Here is an 18,686-nt window from a genome sequence, read left to right as displayed (position 1 = left end):
TGTGTAAGTCCATTCTATGATGTTCACACAGTGATGAAATCGCCTAGTGAAGCATTTCTCCGCATGTATCCCTGTCATTAGGTGACACAAGACTATACGTATTTTGTATGTAAACAGTCATGACCATGTGGTTAAGTTATAATGAAATCATCAGAGGCATGGACTTTCTTATCAGAGTACATTAGTACTGGAGATATGTAAGGCAAAATGGTTTTTTTTTTTCTCTTTGTATATGACTTTTTTGTTTTTTTTTTGTTTTTTTTTTGAGAGGGAGTCTCGCTCTGTCGCCCAGGCTGGAGTGCAGTGGTGCAATCTCGGCTCACTGCAAGCTCCACCTCCCGGGTTCACACCATTCTCCTGCCCCAGACTCCTGAGTAGCTGGGACTACAGGCACCCGCCACCACGCCCGGCTAATTTTTTTTTGTATTTTTAGTAGAGACAGGGTTTCACCATGTTAGCCAGGATGGTCTTGATCTCCTGACGTCATGATCTGCCCGCCTTGGCCTCCCAAAGTCCTGGGATTACAGGCGTGAGCCACCGCTCCCGGCCTGTATATGACATTTTGAAATCAGGGCTAAATTAAGATAATCAGGTCAAATCACCGAAGTAGGTTAGATTTTTGCTCAAACATATTTACTCTCTTCCCTCCGCCTCCACGGCAGGCGTGTGCTTTTACTTTTCCAGCTGTTGACTTCAGGCTTGGTGATGGGGCCTGCTTTGGCCGCTTGGGCTAACAGCAGACAAGACTGAAAGAAAACTTGAAATGTGCTGTGCAGGGAGGCTCGCTTTCTCGTGCCTCTGCCACTGTCATGAGAAGAGCCTCTCCCAGGAATCTGCGGTCCCATCTGCCTGGGCCCCAAAATGAGACACTTAGAACAGACCTGGACCCAACATAAGCAAGGGGCCAAGCCCAGCTAACCACACTTGAGGCAGGACTGCCCAGCTGAGCCCAGCCAAAACCAGCCAACCCCCAGCAAACCCACCCATGCGTGGGAGAGAATGATTGTTGTTTTGCCTTGGAATGGCTTATGATGCAAAAATTGCTGACGGACAAAATGATCATGAATGTAGTGGCTACAGATGCAGGTGATACAGGCAGATTGTACTGGGAATTCAGATATCATGGGCCCAGGTGCTATTGCCCATGTGATTTTTCCACGATAGTGAGCATTCTGGATAAAACACAGTGTCATTTCCCCTTCATACACACAGTAGTTGCATTCCTGAAATATTCAGATATATTAAAACTGTACAAAAATAGTTTGCTTTTGTACAGTGTAAATCAAAGTTAGAGTCTAGGCTGAAGTAATTATAACAGCTTTTTGATCTACATAAATGTTTGTGCAGACAATAAAAGTATGTGGGACATTAGGTGGGACTGTCCTAACCATTACAGGTCACTCAGCACCCAGCTGCCCTCCAAATACCAGAACTGTCCCCCAATTCTTGTGAAAGCCAAAAACACCTCCACACATTTCAAAAATCCCCCCAGGTGGCCTTGGTAGAAACACTAGATGTCTAAGTGGTCCCTTCCAGCTCAAATATTCTCAGATTTAAAAAATCTGATTATAGTGTAATTTTATCAATACATAGATAGTAAATATTATGTGCCAGTAATTTTTTTTTTCTGAAACAGGATCTTGCTCTGTTTCACAGGCTAGAGTGGCACGAACAGGGCTCACTGCAGCCTCAACCTCCCAGGCTCAAGTGACCTTGCCACTTCAGCCTCCCATGTAGCTGGGACCACAGGCACACATCACCACACCCAGCTAATTTTTTTTTTTTTAATTTTGGTAGAGATGAGTGACGTCTCACTTTGTTGCCCAGGCTGATCTCGAACTCCTGGGCTTAAGCAATCTTCCCGCCTCGGCCTCCCAAAGTACTCGGATTACTGTGAGCCACTAGCCAGTACTGTTGATATAAGAAAAATAAACGACATCGCTGTCAAAGGGCTTACAGTGTAGAGGGGAGTGCAAGCCAGCAATTAGGCAATTATAATGTGGAGTGATAATTCATACCAGGAGTGTACATTCAGGATGCTGCAGGAGCACAGCCCAGGAGCATGGAACCCAATCTTGGGGCTCAGAGAAGGCTTCCCTCTCCTGGGGGACGAGTAGGTGTTAACCAAGCAAGCAGTGGTGAGAGGTGGAACAGAGGAGAGGGAGCAGGCAGCACACTCCATCCCATATAGAAAGGGTAATTATAATGCATCTACTGAGACTGCAAAAGGAGCAGCAGCCTCAGACTTGGATAGATTTCAGTTCAAATTCTGGCTCAACTCTAATCCTGAGCCATTATAATGACTACACTTTATTAATTGCTTATTATGTTACAGGCTCTGTGGGAAGTACTTTATATGAGTTATTACTCTTAATCCTCCCAACAATACCTTAAAAGGGTAGCTACTATGGTTATTATCCTTATGTTACAGAGTAAGAAACTGAGGCACAGAAAGAATCAGTAACTTGCCTAAGCTAAGGAGTGGTGGAGCTGTGATTAGAACCAAGACAAAAGCAAAGAACGAAGACAAGGTGACTTGAGAGCCAACATTCCTTACCACCGCCCCACATGGCAACCTTCTCTGATCCTACTGCATCATCGAGATGAGTGGAATCACAGCTCCTGTGAATTTATACATGGTTGAAGTGGTTTCTATATTTAAAACACCAGACACATTGGTAGAATTTTTTTAAAAAGTATAGTTATTATCCAAGTTCTAATTCTTCCATTATTGGTATCTTAAAAAATTTTTACCTGTATTTTTAAAAATGTGGCTTCTGAAAAAATTGAAATTACGTATGTGTTTCATATTATATTTCTTTTTCTAATGTTATAGATTTAGGGGGCACAAGTGCAGTTTTGTTACATGGATATACTGTGTAGTGGTATAATTCTTCCCTTTTTAAGGGAGGAAAGTAATCATTTGGAGAGTATACAGTGTATATAATTTTAGTTACAAATCACACTTTTTTTGGCCTTAAAAAAAACAACAACCAAGCCTATATTGGGTTGCATGTAACAGAAAACACAAAATACAAGTGACTTAAACAGACAAGGGTTTATTCTTTTTTTTTTTTTTTTTTTTTTGAGGCGGAGTCTCGCTCTTTCGCCCAGGCTGGAGTGCAGTGGCGCGATCTCAGCTCACTGAAAGCTCCGCCTCCCGGATTCACGTCATTCTCCTGCCTCAGCCTCCTGAGTAGCTGGGACTACAGGCGCCCGCCACTGCACCTGGCTAATTTTTAGTATTTTTAGTAGAGATGGGGTTTCGCGGTGTTAGCCAGGATGGTCTCAACCTCCTGACTTTGTGATCCACTTGCCTCAGCCTCCCAAAGTGCTGGGATTACAGGTGTGAGCCACTGCGCCTGGCCTTTTTTTTTTTTTTTTTTTTTTTTTTTTTGAGATGGAGTCTTGCTCTATCACCCAGGCTGGAGTGCAGCGGTTCGAACTCAGCTCACTGCAACCTCCACCTCCCGGTTCAAGCGATTTTCCTGCCTCAGCCTCCCTAGTAGCTGGGATTACAGGTGCCTACCACGACACCCAGATAATTTTTGTATTTTTATTAGAGACAGAGTTTCACCATGTCAGCTAGGCTGGTCTCAGACTTCTAACCAGGCAGGTGATCCACCCACCTTGGCCTCCCAAAGTTCTGGGATTACAGGCGTGAGCCATCACGCCCGGCTGGGCAAGGGTTTATTCTCATATCAAAGAAGCCGAGTTAGGTAGTCCAGGTCCTCCTATCTTTTTGGCCTCTATCTCCAGGTGACCTTATGATCCAAGGTGGCTGCTAGAGCTTCAGTCCTCAGATCTGCATCCATGCTGCAGGGAGGAGGAGAGGGGAAAGAACAAGGAGATAGACCTAGTCAATTCCTTTAAGAGGCTTCCCTAAAGTCCCATGCAGAACTTCTGCTTACATCTGTGATTGTGACAGGGAGGCTCACAGCCTGTGACTGACTGATAAAGGCGTATAAAAGCCACAGCCTCAAAGAAGGCAATATTGCAGTGTCCAGAGCCTCCTGTGTGAGCAGGCTGAGGCTGGAAGCCACACCTTCAGCTAAAACCACCTCTTGCCTCTTTCTTGCCTCAGTGTCTAGAGGAACTCTAGAAGCTTCTAGAAACCTTTAGCTTCTGGAGACCTCAGGCGTACCTTGGCTTGTGGCAGATGACTCCAATCTCTGCCCACCTCTGTCTTCATGTGACCTTTGTCTCTTTGTGTCCTTTCCTCTTCTTTATAAGGACCCCAGTCATTGGATATAGGATTTGCCCTCATCCAGCATGATCTCATCTCGAGCATTAACTGATTATTTCTGCAAAGAGCCTACTGCCAAGTAAGGTCATATATGATGTTCTGAGTGAACATGAATGTTTAGGGAACAACCCACTACACATGGCATTCTACTTTTCAGCAGATTTATCTTTCTTTTTTCTTTCTTAAGATGGAGTCTTGCTCTGTTGTCCAGGCTGGAGTGCACTGGTGCGATCTCAGCTCACTGCAACCTCTGCCTCCCGGGCTCAAGCAATTCTCCTGCCTCAGCCTCCCAAGTAGCTGGGATTACAGGGGGCCTGCCGCCATGCCCAGCTAAGTTTTATATTTTTAGTAGAGATAAGGTTTCATCATGTTGGCCAGGCTGGCCTCAAACTCCTGACCTCAAGTGATCTGCCTGCCTCGGCCTCCCAAAGTGCTGGGATTACATGCGCGAGCCATCGTACCAGCCAGATGTATTTATCTTGAGGTTTCATTTCTATGTGTTTATAAGAAGCAGTCACGTACACACACACACACACACACACACACACACACACACACACACACGTTCTCTCCCGCACTTCATTCCCAGCTTTCACGCCAGAGAGGCATCATATTCAGGCAGGAAGACAGGGGACAGGGCAGCTCCTTGAGCTGTGGATGGAGGGAGTCCCAGGAGTTCCATGCCATAGATCTTTATGGGCTTCTGAAAGGCCCATTCCATCGGGGCTCCTGTCCAGCACAGCAGAAATGACCAGTGAATCTCAATAGCTTATCAGAAAGCGTCCTTGGTTTCAGGGTGTTTGGTTCAGCAGTGTTGTCGCTGTTTTTCAAAGATCCAAGGAAGGCTACACAGAGTCCCTTTGTATCCAAGTCCTTTCCCAGCCAAGTTTTCACAGTTGAGACTTTTCAGGGCTGGGAAAAGGTTTGGTGAGCTTCACTCGGAAATTAGAGAGAGAAAGTCAAGGGGGTTGTCGGGCCATCTCAGCAGGGGTGCCGGGATCCAGAACTGGAAGAGGCTGCCGGGGCAGGGTCTCTGCAGGCTTTATTCTTGTTGCTGGTCTTCCCTGATCGCTTTCCCCTTAAAGCAGAACAGCAACAACAAAAAACAATTGTGAGTGCTTACTTTGGGGCAGCAAGACAAAAGGCAGCAAGGAGACCAGGTTCCTCCACAAAGGCCGGAGAGGATGGAGGGAGGAAAGATGGACGGAGGAAAGTAGGCAGGTCTACAGGGAGTGTGGCAGGGAGAAGGAAGGTCAGAGTGAGCTGATCTTGACTGGGAAAGGACTTCAAGGACAGATACATCCATCCAATATTATGGCTGCAGCCATACAGCATTAATCAGCATTCTTGATTATGAGTGATAGAACCAACCCCATCTCAAACTGGCTTAAAGAGCCACTGAGGAATTTATGACTCGTGTAACTGAAACCTTCAGGCATGGCTGAATCTAGGTGCTCACATGGTGTCCTCACACCTTCGTGTCTCCCGGTTCTGCTTTTTTCTTATTGGGTTCCTTCTAAGGCAGGTGCTTCTCAAGGGGTGGGAAGCATTGCCGCTGGCTCCTTGGTTGCCCTGGTGAAGAAGACTTACGCAATCAATTGTGTCATGGACCCCAATTCTTCACCATTTCCTGATCACATTCTTTGCCATGTAACTTTGCAATGCTTGGCCCATGTGACTTACTTGAGCCAAAACAATGAGATGGAAGTGAGAGTGGTGTAATTCCAAGCCCAGGCCTCGCGGAATTTGTCTGCTTCTGCTAGTTCTCTTGTGCATCTGCCATCCCCATGAGAAAGATATGCCCAGGCTGTCCTGGTGGTTCCAGGAGAAGGAGAGACACACAGAGCAGAGTTGAGTTATCCCGGCCCCAACGCATTTATGCCTAGTGTTCCATTGTTGGAATGCTAAGCATGTGGGAGTTATTTATATCCTAATGCTCAAGGTTATCGCCAAGGTCTGATTGCAAAAATTCAAAAATGCAACTTCAGGCATAAATGGGTTAAGATGATCCCGGATGAGCCAACCACTAGACGTGTGACTCAACCCAGGCAACACTGGAGAGCTGAACCCTCGGACACATGAGGAATCAACATCATGAATGCCACTGAGATGCAAACATGTTACCATGACACCTTTTTTCTCAGCCATCCCAGCAGAAGCTGCAAGCCACCTGCCCAAATCCAAGCCAGTCCCTGCCATTTTTTACACCTCTCACACTACATGGGCTAAAATCGGGAGGGTTGGCTTCCCAAGGGAAAACTGGTGTCCTGTTACCAGAAGATAGAGAAGATGGTCAGATCTCCACTACAGAACTCTCCTCTGGCTTCAGCCATTTTCTCTGAAGGAGGTTTGGGAATTGAAGGTTTTCAAAAGACACTGATTTGTTCTATTAATGAAGCCAAGGAAGGAGACTACCAGCCCTCTGAGAAAGCTCACCAGTTTGGGCCGGGCACGGTGGCTCACGCCTGTAATCCCAGCACTTTGGGAGGCTGAGGAGGGTGGATCACGAGGTCAGGAGTTCGAGACCAGCCTGGCCAGCATGGTAAAAGCCCATCTCTACTGAAAATACAAAAAAATAAAAAATAAAAAATAACTGGCACGTGCCTGTAATCCCAACTACTTGGGAGGCTGAGGCAGGAGAACTGCTTGAACCCGGGAGGTGGGGGTTGCAGTAAGCCAATACTGCTCCACTGCACTCCAGACTGGGTGACAGAGTGAGACTCTGTCTCAAAAAAAATAAAAAAAAAGAAAGAAAGAAAGCTCACCAGTTTGACCAGACAATCGGCTGGGAGAGTAGCTGAGTTCCAGCAATCTTAGCAGCCCGGGATCACGCTCTGTGTGATAAGTGTCTCGTGCATCCATGTGAAGAGATCACCAAACAGGCTTTGTGTGAGCAACAAGGCTGTTCATTTCACCTGGGTGCAGGCGGGCTGAGTCCGAAAAGAGAGTCAGCCAAGGGTGGTGGATTATTATTAGTTCTTATAGGTTTTGGGATAGGCGGTGGAGTCAGGAGCAATGTGTTGCGGGCAGGGGGTGGATCTCACAAAGTACATTCTCAAGGGTGGGGAGAATTACAAAGAACCTTCTTAAGGGTGGGGGAGATTACAAAGTACATTGATCACTTAGGGTGGGATAGAAACAAATTACAATGGTGGAATGTCACCAGTTAAGGCTATTTTCACTTCTTTTGTGGATCTTCAGTTGCTTCGGGCGATCTGGATGCATACGTGCAGGGTGTAGGGGATATGATGGCTTAGCTTGGGCTCAGAGGCCTGACAGTAAGTGTAATCTAGGTCTCTCCTGGTGCTTAGGCCTCAAGGGACCTATTTTCAGCTCTGTCTCTGGCTTCCTTTCAGAACCTTGCTGAATCTCTCAGTATGTTTCTACTCAAGCATTTTCCTGTACAGACTAAAAACACTATCAGGAAATTAAATGAAACATTTACAACTTATTGGTCATATTCATAATCCCATCAGTAAATATTTAACACAGGCTATTTACCATATATATCTGAAAATAAGGTGAGTCTTTTTTCTCCCCAAAATTATCCCTCTGCAAAGAAAATGGCCTGATGTTTGAAACCTTCAGCAGCTCTCACATTTTGTAGTGCCCTCCCATTTTCCTTATTTGGATCAAACTTTGTTGTATTTTTACTGTTTGGGGAAGCTTATCTGTAAAGGCTGCACATCTGTACTGGTTTTGGCTGCTTAGAGAGGTTGCCTCACAGAATCAGCATTATTTAAAAGAGAAAGAGGAAATATGGACTCAGTAACTCTGGTTTTACGAGTTACAAATTCACTTGCAAATTTTATAAACAAGTCTTTTAAGATCACAAATTTGTACATCTAAAACAAATTTGTAAATAAAAGTGCCAGAGTTCATGTGAGTAGGTAGTTAGGTCTTTTAGTTTTTATTCTGCCTGGGGCACTGTCTCAAGGGGTCCTGAGAACGTGTGCCCAGCTAGTTAGGTCTTGAGATAGTATCGGAAAGTATCATCATCATAGCTGTAGAAAGTTTCCTGTCTCAAAAGACCAGACATGTGCAGATAATATACACTGAAAAAGTGTGCTGGACAACTTGAAAAAGGGGACACTGGTACATCAAAGACACAGATGCTACTGGTGCAGATGGAGAATTTGAGCACAACCATTACATGAAATGTGAAAGAAAAACAGCCATGTTTTTACAGTAATAAACCATAGCACTCAATGTGTGATGTTAACTAGGCACATGCCCCAATGGTTCTTTAAATAACATAAGAGATTATTTCGTCTACAACCATAGACATGTGGGCTGTGTCTTGATTACTGCACTATAAGACTTGAAATTGAGTAGGCTGATTCCTCCCACTTCATTATTCTATTTCAAAATTGTTTTAGCTATTTTAGTTCACTTGCCTTTCCATATAAATTTCAGAATATTGTCTAAATCTACAAAAAGATCTGGCTGGGATTTTCATAGCAATTGTGCTACACCTGTATATGCATTAAACCTGGGGAGAACTGATATCTTTGCTATGTTGAGTCTTCTGATTTATGAGTGCAGCATGTTTCTGCATTTGTTTATTCTTTGATTTTTTTTTTTTTTTTTTTTTTGAGATGGAGTCTCGCTCTGTCACCCAGGCTGGAGTGCAGTGGCGCAATCCCGGCTCACTGCAAGCTCCGCCTCCCGGGTTCATGCCATTCTCCTGTCTCAGCCTCCCGAGTAGCTGGGAGTACAGGCGCCTGCCACCACGCCAGGCTTATTTTTTTGTTTTTGTATTTTTAGTAGATACGGGCTTTCACTGTGTTAGCCAGGATGGTCTCGATCTCCTGACCTCATGATCCACCTGCCTCGGCCTCCCAAAGTGCTGGGATTACAGGCGTGAGCCACTGTGCCTGGCTATTCTTTGATTTTTAAAAAACTTTAAAAATTGTTTATTTATTTTAGAGACATCGTCTCGCTTTGTTGCCTGGGCTGGTTTCGAGCTCCTGGATTCAAGCAATCCTCCCACCTTGGCCCCCCAAAGTGCTGGGATTACAGGTGTGAGCCACTGCACCCAGCCTTGGTTTTTTTTAATCAAGCATTTTGGAGTTTTTAGCATACATAAAGCCCTGCACATATTTCGTTAGATTTACGCCTATTTCATTTATTTGAGTGATTGTAAGTGGTATTCTATTTTTGAGTGTTCTTGTGATCATTGCTAGTATTTAGAAATCCAGTTGACGTTTGTATGTTTATCTCATATCCTGCAACCTTGCTGAACTCAGTTTAAACCGGAGGTGTTTTCCTGATAGATTCTTTCGGATTTTTAAAATGTGGACAATCATGTCGTCTGCAAATCAGGACGGTTTTCTTTCTTTCTAATGTATAAATGTCAATGAGTATGCAACTATGATGTGCAACTTTCAGCGTTATCCAAAAGTTACAGAGGATGATGCAGTGACTGTGATTTTGAAAAACAAAGAATGGTCCTTTAATCGCAGCTGCTGCAGCCATTTCAGCTATTTGGCAGAGGTGGTAATGCTGCCTTTTGGACCTACAATACAACCAAGTCTTTGTTCGAATCATCTCACCTCCTGGCTATATTCTTAAGAAAGGAGGGTGCTTTCAGGCGCTGAGCTCGTGGCACAGGTCCCACAAGTGACCTGCGAGCCCCACCGCTAGGGGCCGCTTAGGTGCAGCCCCCAGGTGGGCGGGGACTGCGTTTCGGGGCGTGGCCTCTGCCGCGGCAGTCCCCGCCGCAGCTCCTCCTAAGCGCGTGGGGGCGCTGTGGGTCGCTTTGGGTCGCGGGGGCGCTCTTTCTCAGCATTCTTGTTTCGTACTGAGGCTTTCGGGACGGCGACGGGAAGATGGCGGCCCCCAGGGATGGGTTTGAAGCCGTGGAGGCAGAGGGCAGCGCATTATGCCGGGGAAGCTCGGAAATGGAGGTGGTGCTTCCTTTGGAACGTGCCGTCCCTGCCCCGCTGTGCCCTCACGGTGGGTCAGAGTCTGGGCTCAGCCTAACTGCCGGGCGCTGAGGGTGTGAGTTGGCTTGGAAGTGGCTTTTGGGGCTCCTGTATTTTTATCTGCCTCTTTCCCTCACCAGTGTGCTGCCTAGAAAATACTCCTTCCTCGGAATGTGTTTTTCAACTTACTTGAGATACATTCAGAGCAAGTCTCTACCCTTGTGGTTTTGGCTCCAGGACTGTTTCATCTCTGTTTTGGGGGGAAGGGGCAGAAAGGTAGGCAAAGAGAAGGATGCATGGTATTGAATAGTTCTCGTTGACAAGTACTTGGGGATTTCATTTGTTGATTTGCTGTCCCTTCAAAAATAAAAAATTAGGGAGAAAGACAGGTAATTCTTGCCTGCGAACTAGACTCAGTTTTTCTCTAACTTACAGAAAGTGGGTGTGTCCAGCTCAAAGCTCAGATTTTCACTGCAAGAGTAACCGCGCAAGAGATGTCAAAGTCCTCAATTCTCTGAGTCCCTTCCTTGTTTTAGTCTCAGGTTTGTAATATTCACAACGTAGACAGCAACTACACCGACAATAGCATTTTCTTTCTGGAGAGACCAGTTTTCAAAAATTATCTATAAGTAGTCACTGCCAGAATGTTGTAACAGAGAGAAAAGATACATTCATTAAACACAGAGAAGCCGGCGTGGTGGCGTGCACCTGTAGTTCCAGCACTTTGGGAGGCCGAGGCGGGCTGATCGCTTGAGCCCAGGAGTTTGAGACTAGCCCGGGCAAAAATGGTGATACTCCGTCTACAAAAAAACAAAAACCGCTGGGGACACGCACCTGTAGTCCCAGCTACTCGGGAGGCTGAGGCGGGAGAATCACTTGAGGCTTGGAAGCAGAGATCTCAGTGAGCCATGATTGTGCCACTGCACTCTAGCCTGGGCGACAGAGGGAGACCCTGTCTCAAGAAAACAAAACAAAACAAAAAACCCCAACAAAACAAAAACCAACCAAAGAGATGGATTTAATTATGATAAATTGTGCATAAAGCTCAATCAAATTTTGTTTAAGGGCGGTGAAAACTAAGAACTTGACGTAGATGACCGTTATTTGACCCTTTTTTTTTTCTATTCTGGAACTAGGACCCACTCTTCTGTTTGTAAAGGTGACCCAAGGGAAAGAAGAAACTCGGAGGTTTTATGCCTGTTCAGCCTGTAGAGATAGAAAAGATTGTAATTTTTTTCAGTGGGAAGATGAAAAGGTATATCAACTTTTTGGATATTTATTTTTTATTTTTGGTATATGTGACAATTTTGTTGAGAATGTGTAAACCAATAAAAATACACGGTCTGAACATATAAATCTCTTAAGAGAGATGGAGATACTATGTTGGTTCAGAAAACTAGAGTTCATGTTTACTCTGATTACTGATATCTTAAACTACTGTCTCAAAGTCTTAATTCCCCATAAGACTCTCTGAGGTGGTAATATTGGGTGGGGCTGATCTGTGTCTTAGCTTGGGCTTCTGTAACAGAAGTACCATAGGCTGTGGGGCTTAAACGACAGACATCTGTTTCTCACAGTTCGGGAGACTGGGAAGTCCAGGATCAAGATGCTGGCAGATCTAGTGTCTGGTGTAGGTCTTGTCCTCTTCCTGATTTGCAGAGGGCCGTCCTTTCATTATATCCTCATTTCCCAGAGAGAGGAAGCAAGCACTGTCTGTCTTAGAAGGACACTAATCTCATTCATGAGGGCTTTACCCTCTTGACCTAATTACCTCCCAAAGGCCCCTCATTTAAATACCATCACATTGGGGTTAAGGCTTCAACATACAAATTTTAGGGGGCACAAACATTCAGTCAATGGCACTGTTGGCAAATACAGATTTCTCACTAAAGAGAAATCATGATCATTTCAGAAAGTGTTAAAAAAACACTTTTTTTGAGCATTTGCATTGAACATCCCTTAAACAGCTATTAGATGACCAGTGAAGGCACTTAGAGATAGAGTTATGAGCTTGGTATCCTCTTGAACTCGGCTCCAGTTGAAGTTTCTGAAAGATTTGACCAGAGAATTTTCAGTTTTGTTAGGTTTATGGTAAAACAGTATTATATACCACTCTTCTGGAGACCCATTAAGGTGAATACTTAGCTTATGTCCACCTTTTTGCTATTGTGGATGACGCGACAGTGAACATATGCTAATCTCTCAGTGCTTTTATTTGCTGGATATTGCTTCAAGCTGCTCTAGAATTTTCCTAGTTTTCACTGTTTTGTTTTCCCCTGAAATGAATGCCTGTTGAATTGGTTGAATTTCTGGCTTCTTGATGTCAGAATGTGATGCCAGTTCTTCTAGGATGATTGAGATCTCACAGTTTATTCAATGGGTTTTGTACTCTCTTTTAGTTGTCAGGAGCTAGACTTGCTGCCCGAGAAGCTCATAACCGAAGATGTCAGCCTCCCCTGTCCCGAAGGCAGTGTGTGGAAAGGTACTGACGTGGTGTCATTTTTCTTTATTAGTTTAGCTGTCATGTTTCCTTGTTATTGCCATTTTCTGTGCCTTTAAGTTTACTTTCATTTATTTATTTTTATTGTAGTTATATATGTATAATATAAAATTTGCCATTTTAACTATTTTCAAGTGTGCTATTCAGTGACATTAAGTACATTCATGGTATTGTGTAACCATTGTCCCTATTTGCAAAACGTTTTCATCACTGCCACCATTGCACTGTAACTCCTCATTCCACCTCCTCCCAAACCCTGGTAACTTCTGATTTATTTTTGTGGGTTTTTTTTTTTTTTTTTTTTTTTTGAGACAGGGTCTCACTCTGTGTTGCCCAGGCTTAAGTGCAGTGGTGCTGTCACGACTCACTATAGCCTCAACCTCCTGGGCTCAGCCAGTCCTCCACCTCAGCCTCCTGAGTAGCTGGGACTTCAGGCACACGCCACCACACCCAGCTAGTTTATTATTATTTTTCGTAGAGACAAGGTCTTGCTATGTTGCCCAGAACTTCTGGTCTAGAACTCCTGGGCTCAAGGGATCCTCCCACCTCAGCCTCCCAAACTGTGAGGGTTACCGGCATGAGCCACTGTGCCCAGCTATTTTTGTTGCTATGAATTTGACAATTCTATGTACCTCATATAAGTGAGATTATACAATATTTGTCCTTTTGGGTGTGGCTTATTTTACTTAACATAATGTCTTCAAGGTTCATGCATGTTGTAGCATGTATCAGAACTGTATTCCTTTTTACAACTGAATAATATCCATTGTCTGTCTATAGCACTTTTTAAAAATCTGCTCATCTGTTGATGGACACTTGGGCTGTGTCTACTTTTTTGCTGTTGTGAATGATGCTACAATGAACATTGATATACAAATACTAGTTTGAGACCCTGTCTTCAATTCTTTTGGGTATATACCTAGAAGTGGAATTGTCGGTAATTCTGTGTTTAGTTTTTTGAAGAACCGCCAAACTTTTCCATAGTGGCTGCACCGTTTTACATTCCCACTAGGAGTGTATATGCATTCCAGTTTCTCCACATCCTTGCCAACACTTATTATTTCTTGTTTTTCTGATTACAACTATCCTAGTAATTGTGAAGTGGTATGTCATTGCAGCTTTGATTTTTGTTTTTTACCAAATTACTAATGATGTGAATCATCATTTCATGTGCTTATTGGCTATTTATGTATGATCTTTGGAAAAATGTCTGTTCGAGTCCTTTATCCATTTTTAATTGGGTTATCTTTTTGTTGTTGAGTCACAGGAGTTCTTTATATGTTCTGGATATTACAACTTTGCCAAATATATGATTTGCAAATATTTTCTCCCATTCTGTAGGTTTTCTTTTGACTTTCTTGATGTCCTTTGAAGCACAAGAGTTTTTAATTTCGATGAAGTTCAATTTATCAATTTTTTTTGTTGTTGCTTGTGCTTTTGGTGTATAGATCAGAACCCATTATCAAATCCATTGTTATGAAGATTTGCTGTGATGTTTCTTTTTTGAAATACTAAACCAAACTTGAAAAATCTCTAAACATCTATTTTTAAAAATCTGCATTGTTGAAATGTTTTATTGGGTGGATTAGAGTTGAGTCATAGATTTAATTTTTTGACAAACTTGTGAAAAGAATTTATCTCTCACCTGTGTCACTGACATTATACAGTATGTGCTGGGAGAAGCTCCTTAAAAAGCCTCTTGTCTAGGTTACTGATGACAAATAGGTTTTCATTTTTATGGCAGCTCCTTCATTTTACCTGGGCTGCTGTGTTCAGAAAGATTGTGAGGCCTCATTTAGACTAAGCACAGAGGAGTACTGGGGTGTATTTATAATATTTTTCCTGAGCTGTTTAGTGGTAGATTTTAAAATCCTTTAAAAAAAAAAAAAAAGAAAGAAAGAAAAGAAAATGGAGCACTACTGTGAGGTAGGCACTGTGCTAGGTGTTTTACTTGAGATATTATTTAGTCCTGCAGAGGTGGTTTACTTAGATGAGAAAATTGAGGCTTATAGGAGTTATACTTTATCATGTTCACACTATGAGAAGTACTAAGCTGTGACTCATCTTATGCCTGATTCTAAAAGATTTTTAAATGTAAACGCAGATAGTAATATATAATGCATAGCAATTTAATTTGAGGATATATAAGGAGAGAAAAGTTAAGGACTTATGTAGAGATTTATCATAGTGATTACTGAGAGAAAATAGAGTATCGAAGATGGAGAAAGTAGAACCACATGGCCCGTGGTTTCTTCCTTTGAACTCATCACCTTGGTCATTTTGTATTATTTCCTTCTGGCTTCTTTTCCTATGCCAGGTTTGTTTGTAGCCATAATGTATACATAATTTTGTACTCTGTCCTTAACACTTTTATCTGATAAGCATGTTTCTGTTAGAAGGATATTGATGATTTAATTAAACTCTGTAAGAAAATCTAGGTGATCTTATTTCTATGCATAGTAAAATTTTAGTTTGGAGCTAAACCACTGGTTTTTTTATTTTTCGCTCTTTTTTTTTTTTTTTTTTTTTTTTTGAGATAGAGTTTCACTCTTGTCGCCCAGGCTAGAGTGCAGTGGCGCAATCTCAGCTCACTGCCACCTCCACCTCCCGGGTTCAAGTGATTCTCCTATCTCAAGCCTCTGAGTAGCTGGGATTACAGGCACCTGCCACCATGCCCAGCTAATTTTTGTGTTTTTAGTAGAGACTGGGTTTCACCATGTTGGCCAGGCTGGTGTCAAACTCCTGACCTCAGGTGGTCTGCCCATCTTGACCTCCCAAAGTGCTGGGATTACAGGCGTGAGCCACCATGCCAGGCCTAAACCACTGTTCTTATCTTTGTAGTGCCAGAGTATTTTTTTTGATAAAAAAAATTTTGAAATTCATATTTTATATTAATTAGAACATAAAAGCTGGGTAAAATATGAATTATTAAAGAATTTCCAAAGGGTTACTTTTTTGGGGGGGGCCATAATTTCATCTTTTATCTAGTGCTAATTCTTGCCAGCATGTCTCAATAAAATGCTTTTCAATATCTTAAACCATCTGTGACCCATTACCTTGGATTGTGTTGCCAGAAGTCTCCATCCAACCATCTGTCCACCTAGTCATTCATTCACTCATTCATTCATTCAGCAGATATTTACTGAAGGCTCAAAAAGCATTTAAAATGCTAGTAATGGAGTTGATATATATAAATAAAGATAATTTAGTATAAAGTAAGGTGTGTTAAGTATCCACAGTATTCATAGAAAAGGCTAAGTGCTGGCTGGGCGCGGTGGCTCACACCTGTAATCCCGGTACCTTGGAAGGCCAAGGTGGGCGGATCACGAGGTCAGGAGATCGAGACCATCCTGGCTAACACAGTGAAACCCCGTCTCTACTAAAAATACAAAAAAAATTAGCCGGGCATGGTGGCGGGCACCTGTAGTCCCAGCTACTCGGGAGGCTGAGGCAGGAGAATGGCCTGAACCTGGGAGGGCGGAGCTTGCAGTGAGCCGAGATCTCGCCACTGCATTCCAGACTGGGCGACAGAGCGAGACTCAGTCTCAAAGAAAAAAAAAAAAAGAAAAAAGAAAAGGCTAAGTGCTTTGGAAGTCAGAAGCCTTAGGGCGTAACTTGTGGCTTAGGTGATCAATACAGGGTAAGGAGAGGGCATCTGAACAGGTTTTGGAAGATGGGTAGAAATTTAATATCATTGATTTCACTGTATCACTTTGTAATCAATGTTCCTATGCTTTATTATATGCTTTCTCTGGAGCAAACGGTTTGAAATCAGTCATTCTTCTGAAAATATTCAGTGTCTTAAGATAAAGAGTCCTATTATAATTGTGGCTTTTTAAAATCAATGGCATAATAAATAACCTATTTTCTTTGTCTTCAGCTTGAGTCTAGCAGTTCATTCTTATGTGTAAGTAGACCTAAGGATGATGTACTATTGCTTGAGAGTGTAATTATTTTCTAATGTGGATAATTTAATTTTGTATAACTCATTTATAAGTTAGCTTATTAAACAACTATTATATTTGAAAATATTAAACTGCATTTAAACTTTATACTGATTCTTAAAATTATACATATTCTATAAAGCAAATTTTTCATGTTCTTGTGCAGTTACAATAGCTTTTCATTGACTAATTTATTTTTAAAATCATTTGTAAGGACTTGTGGTAGCTAGCAAGATAAATTGACCTGTTAGCTGATTTTTATTATGGGATTGGTAGCGCTGCACAGATTTCTAGGTTTACAGAGTAGGACTTGATTTTCATTTTTCTAATGTCACTCTTTGAACCATGCTTTATGTTTCATATGTGTTCAGTTGACATATTTACATTTTGTGCCTGAGATTTGCTTTTTTTTAAAATAGTTTTTAGCTGCCTGTTATGCTCTGAAATGTGTTATGTTTATTATATAGTATGTTTGCACCGTTATTGTGACCTATGCCGTCTTAGAGAAGATATTTAAATGCTAAAATCAGCATTAATTTATGTGCATCCAAATAGTTTTGTTTCGTTGATATTTCATTTGGTTATTTTTTTTCAGATCTCATTTAAACTGAGATTTTCAAAGTCTGCTATTAGAGAAATGCCATAAACATAATTTGTGTACTCCAGGAAAGGCAAATGGAACATCAAATGGAGATCAATAAAAATGACATTTCAAAATGCTAGCCTGCAATTTGTGAATCATGCTGAGCCATGCAGCAGAATGAATTTCTCTCCCCCTGGGGAATGTGTTGTAAATACGAGTAAGGGGGGAGAGCCGAGTAATCTTGAGCACTTCATATTCTCATGTTCTCTCTACCAAACTTTTAAAAGGCCGTGTGTCTGAATGTTAAATTTAAGGCATGATAATTGCTGATTATGTTGTGATTTTGAATAGAGAGAAATATGCACAAGATCTCAGTTTATGTTTTATCAAGAAAAGGTTAATAAACTAGCAGTGAAGCTTTCTGAAGGGCAGTTTGGAAATACTTAAAGGAAAGAGGTAATTGACAAGGCACAAAGATGTATCATGTAAGTGGAGGTTCATTTTGCGGTGTTCTTCTTTTCTTTCTTTTAAAAATGATTAAACTCCGCTCCTTAAGGTGAGTGAATCATCAGCACATCAGCCCCTCATTGCTTTGAACTTTCTTTCCTCCCTTCCTAGTGATTTTGCAACTTCTGCCTTCAGCTGGTGTACTCAGTGGGTGATAGGTAGTCCTTTTGACCATATTTGAGTAACAAAACCTGATACAACTTCCTCTACTTGTGGGATTTTCCTTTCTTAGGTCCTCTAAAGGCCTTAAGTACTGTTGTTATTCTTTCAACCAGGTATATTTGTATATTTTTTCTTTCTCTCTCTGTCTCTTTCTTTCTCTCTCTCTCTCGCTCTCTTTCACTCTTGCTGCCGTTCTTTCTTCCTTTCCTTTTCTTTCTCTTCTTTCTTTTCTTTCTTTTTTTGGAGACAGAGTTTCATCTGTTGCCCAGGCAGGAGTGCAGTGGTGCATTCATAGCTCATTGTAGCCTCCAACTTTGGGGATTAAGGGGTCTTCCTGGCTAATTTTGTTTGTTTGTTTTAGATGGAGTCTTCCTCTGTCGCCCAGGCTGGAGTGCAGTGGCGTGATCTTGGCTCACCGCAACCTCCACTTCTGGGGTTGAAGCGACTCTCCTGCCTCAGCCTCCCAAGTAGCTGGGATTACAGGCGCCTGCTGCCATGCCCAGCTAATTTTTGTATTTTTAGTAGAGACAGGGTTTCACCATGTTGGCCAGGCTGGTCTTGAACTCCTGACATCAAGTGATCTACCCACCTCAGCCTCCCAAAGTGCTGGGATTATAGGTGTGAGCCACGGCACCTGACTCTGGCTAATGTTTTAAAATATTTTTAGAGATGGGGGTCTCAATATATTGCCCAAGCTGATCTGGAACTCCTGGACTCAAGTGATCCTCCTGCCTCAGCCTCCCGGGTAGCTGGGATTACAGGTGTGAGCCACAGTACCTGGCCAAGGGATATTTACTTCTCTGATGTCAAATGTATG

The 18,686-nt window shown here is 42.6% G+C and overlaps 2 protein-coding genes across 5 annotated transcripts in view; both read left to right on the top strand.

Moving 5' to 3' along the window:
* PI4K2B (phosphatidylinositol 4-kinase type 2 beta) overlaps nucleotides 1-11,377 on the top strand; it is a 72,385-nt gene extending 61,008 nt beyond the window's left edge. Inside the window, exon 12 of one of the 2 annotated variants that reach the window (XR_009210469.1) lies at nucleotides 11,310-11,377. The gene's annotated coding sequence lies outside the window, so the exon portion shown is untranslated. Of the gene's footprint in view, nucleotides 1-2,431; nucleotides 2,567-11,309 lie in introns of those variants that run through there. The other variant, XR_009210468.1, reaches the window with a different exon arrangement.
* ZCCHC4 (zinc finger CCHC-type containing 4) overlaps nucleotides 10,042-18,686 on the top strand; it is a 54,749-nt gene continuing 46,104 nt past the window's right edge. For 2 of the 3 annotated variants that reach the window (XR_009210466.1, XR_004244816.2), the window contains exons 1-3: nucleotides 10,077-10,204; nucleotides 11,310-11,428; nucleotides 12,573-12,655. Coding sequence is in view for 1 of the 3 variants with exons in the window: in XM_032135644.2 (XP_031991535.1) it covers nucleotides 10,078-10,204; nucleotides 11,310-11,428; nucleotides 12,573-12,655 (329 nt within the window). In the remaining 2 variants the exon portion in view is untranslated. Of the gene's footprint in view, nucleotides 10,205-11,309; nucleotides 11,429-12,572; nucleotides 12,656-18,686 lie in introns of all 3 variants that reach the window. The other variant, XM_032135644.2, reaches the window with a different exon arrangement.

This window comes from Hylobates moloch, unplaced genomic scaffold (assembly GCF_009828535.3).
Source record: "Hylobates moloch isolate HMO894 unplaced genomic scaffold, HMol_V3 SCAFFOLD_17, whole genome shotgun sequence".
Taxonomy (NCBI): Eukaryota; Metazoa; Chordata; class Mammalia; order Primates; family Hylobatidae; genus Hylobates; species Hylobates moloch.
The sequence above is the reverse complement of the archived record's forward strand: the minus strand, read 5'-3'. Positions and strand labels throughout refer to the sequence as shown.